At 41.6% G+C, this 2,374-nt stretch overlaps 1 protein-coding gene across 1 annotated transcript; it reads right to left on the bottom strand.

The window, feature by feature from the left end:
* Positions 1 to 399: 399 nt before the first annotated feature.
* Positions 400 to 1,740, bottom strand: LOC121288367 (gastrin/cholecystokinin type B receptor-like). Its single transcript, XM_041206921.1, has one exon. It carries the CDS (start codon positions 1,738 to 1,740, stop codon positions 400 to 402), a length of 1,341 nt encoding a protein of 446 aa, XP_041062855.1.
* Between the last annotated feature and the right edge of the window lie 634 nt (positions 1,741 to 2,374).

Here is a 2,374-nt window from a genome sequence, read left to right as displayed (position 1 = left end):
CTCCATGGCTGAATAGCATACCTACACTCATTTTCTAGACTAATACATGAACAATGGTCACTTGGGAGGTGAACTGAAGGTCTTCCAGTACTTAAGCAAAGATGATCTGGCAAGGGAGCAAGAAAAAAACTACACAAAAGGATATGCACAGGTAAGGAATTTACACTATTAATTATGGAAGATCTTGGGTTGTCCAAAATGTGAATGATAGATCTACACATGTCACAATCTTTGGCTTTACATAACTCTATATTGGTTACCAAGAGAGTACTAACAAAGCCATTTTTTCTCACCTAGGTTGGTTTCAGGGATACTATCAAATTGGGAATGATAGTGATGGATTAATCGGTGACGAAGTGTTAACTCAACATAAATAGATTTTTACAAATACTATACGGTCTATTTCCTGTTCCTGGTGTCCTTCTCATCAATTACAACAGTAGGTTTTGGAACAGGGTGGCACGTACTCAATGATGTCTCAGAAATCCCAGGAGGTGAACAACAATCCTTAAATTTTTCTTCTTTTGACTCAATGAAATTTAATTCTTTTTTGGGTTTCTGACAAGATTCTTTGTAGGAAAGAAGTTTGGGTATGGATGACCTTGTAGAGCCTTCAGACATGGAATAGTTAAAGAGAGAAACAAGCGTTCTTCTATATTTGTTCTTTATTTCCTTGGCTGATCTGTACAGGTCTCCAACAAAGCAATAGCAAATTGGGTTGAGAGAAGAATTGGTGAGACCAAGCCACTGGGCAAATGGTCTAAAACGCATGATCCACTCTGAAGATGTGTCATCATCCCTTGAAGCATCTTCAGTATTGAAATCTAGCCAGATGTCAACCACATAGACAGGTAACCATGAAAGGGCAAACAGAATCACCAAAGCCACCACCATTTTGGCAATCTTTTTACGAATTTTCAACCTCGAAGCTGGAAGGGATTGACTCCTGGAGTCGCACTCTTTGAAGTGACTGGATGTGCTCCAAAGTCTGCGCCAAGTGAGAAAGCAAATCACTAGATTAAATAGCACAGGCAATCCATAGAGAGCGCAAAAGAGGAGGAAATTGTAGGCCTGCTTCAACTTGACTTGGGACCAGACTTCACTGCAGAAGGGAACCCCAAATGTAGGATCAATCACTTCCAGTTTGTTCATAAAAATAAGAGGTAGACAGATACCAGATGACAACAACCACACCACTAAAATAGTCCAAAAGATTTTTCTCCAGGTGAAGAACGATCTGGCATTTAATGGGTTGTGGACATTATAGTACCTGTTAACACTTATAACGGTGATGCTGAGGACACTGGCAGAGACGGACACGGCCTGGGTGAAAGGAGCCGCTCTGCACATGAAGTCACCATAAATCCAAGCTTTGTAGATTTGGTAACCCAGGGTTGTGGGCATGCACACACAGACCACCATCAGATCACAGACAGCCAGGTTTATGAGCAAACTGCGAGTGGCACTCACCCCGGGCATCCTGTTATTCCTCTTGCTGGTCAGCACTTTGATCGACATAACGTTGCCAACGAAGCCAACAACGAAAGATATGGTGTACATTACCGTAAGGGCGATGGTGGAAGGCTCTCGGATAGTTAACAGGATATTCTCCAGATTGCCCAAGTCTTCGTGCAAGAAAGTGTCCGAAAGGTAGAGGGAAAGGTTGTTTTTCATTAAATGTTCAGCCACGGGCAAGTTTGAGTTGGGAAGGCCCAGTGAGGAATTCATTTCCTTCAGCATGTTGAACAGGCAGATTCCGCTCGCACTTTAGTTCGCAGCATGCTTACATCACAGGTGGTTTGAGATGTCTTCCAACAATAAAACGTTTGCTTACTCGAGCAATCTTTGAAAAATCATTTCTCACTCACTATTTACGTGTGTGAATGCCCTCAGGTCCTGTCTCAGTGCTGAACTGAGCAGGTGCTGAAAGAACAGCGACAAAGCCTCAATCCTCAGGACAACTTCAGCCTCTTCAACAGTTCACATTCTGCACACTGCAGATCCTTGAGTTCAGAGTTGACAGTTTTTTTCCTTTGAGTCACACCAATAGGAACCCAATATTCCCACACGTTACATTTTAATATTGTATCTTCAGTGTTTTAATACAATAGGTGCCATTAGTCTTTAACAATGCTTTCTAAGAGAGATTACACGCACCTAGTTTTCCTCCTGCATCGCTGTTCTCCTACATTCACAGCTTTCCTGTATATTACTCCCTCCAATAGTGTGGTTATCAGTCCATTATCATTTAGCCGTTAATACTATCGGTAGCTCTTTTCTTATCACTTCTGTTTAACCTTTTCGCACATGTTTATGACTTGTCTTTTTTCTGTCTTTATTTCATGATTTTTTTTCTCTCTCTCTCTCTTTTCGT

The sequence above is a fragment of the Carcharodon carcharias genome, chromosome 15, assembly GCF_017639515.1.
Source record: "Carcharodon carcharias isolate sCarCar2 chromosome 15, sCarCar2.pri, whole genome shotgun sequence".
Lineage (NCBI taxonomy): Eukaryota > Metazoa > Chordata > Chondrichthyes > Lamniformes > Lamnidae > Carcharodon > Carcharodon carcharias.
This window is presented reverse-complemented; position numbering and strand designations above follow the sequence as displayed.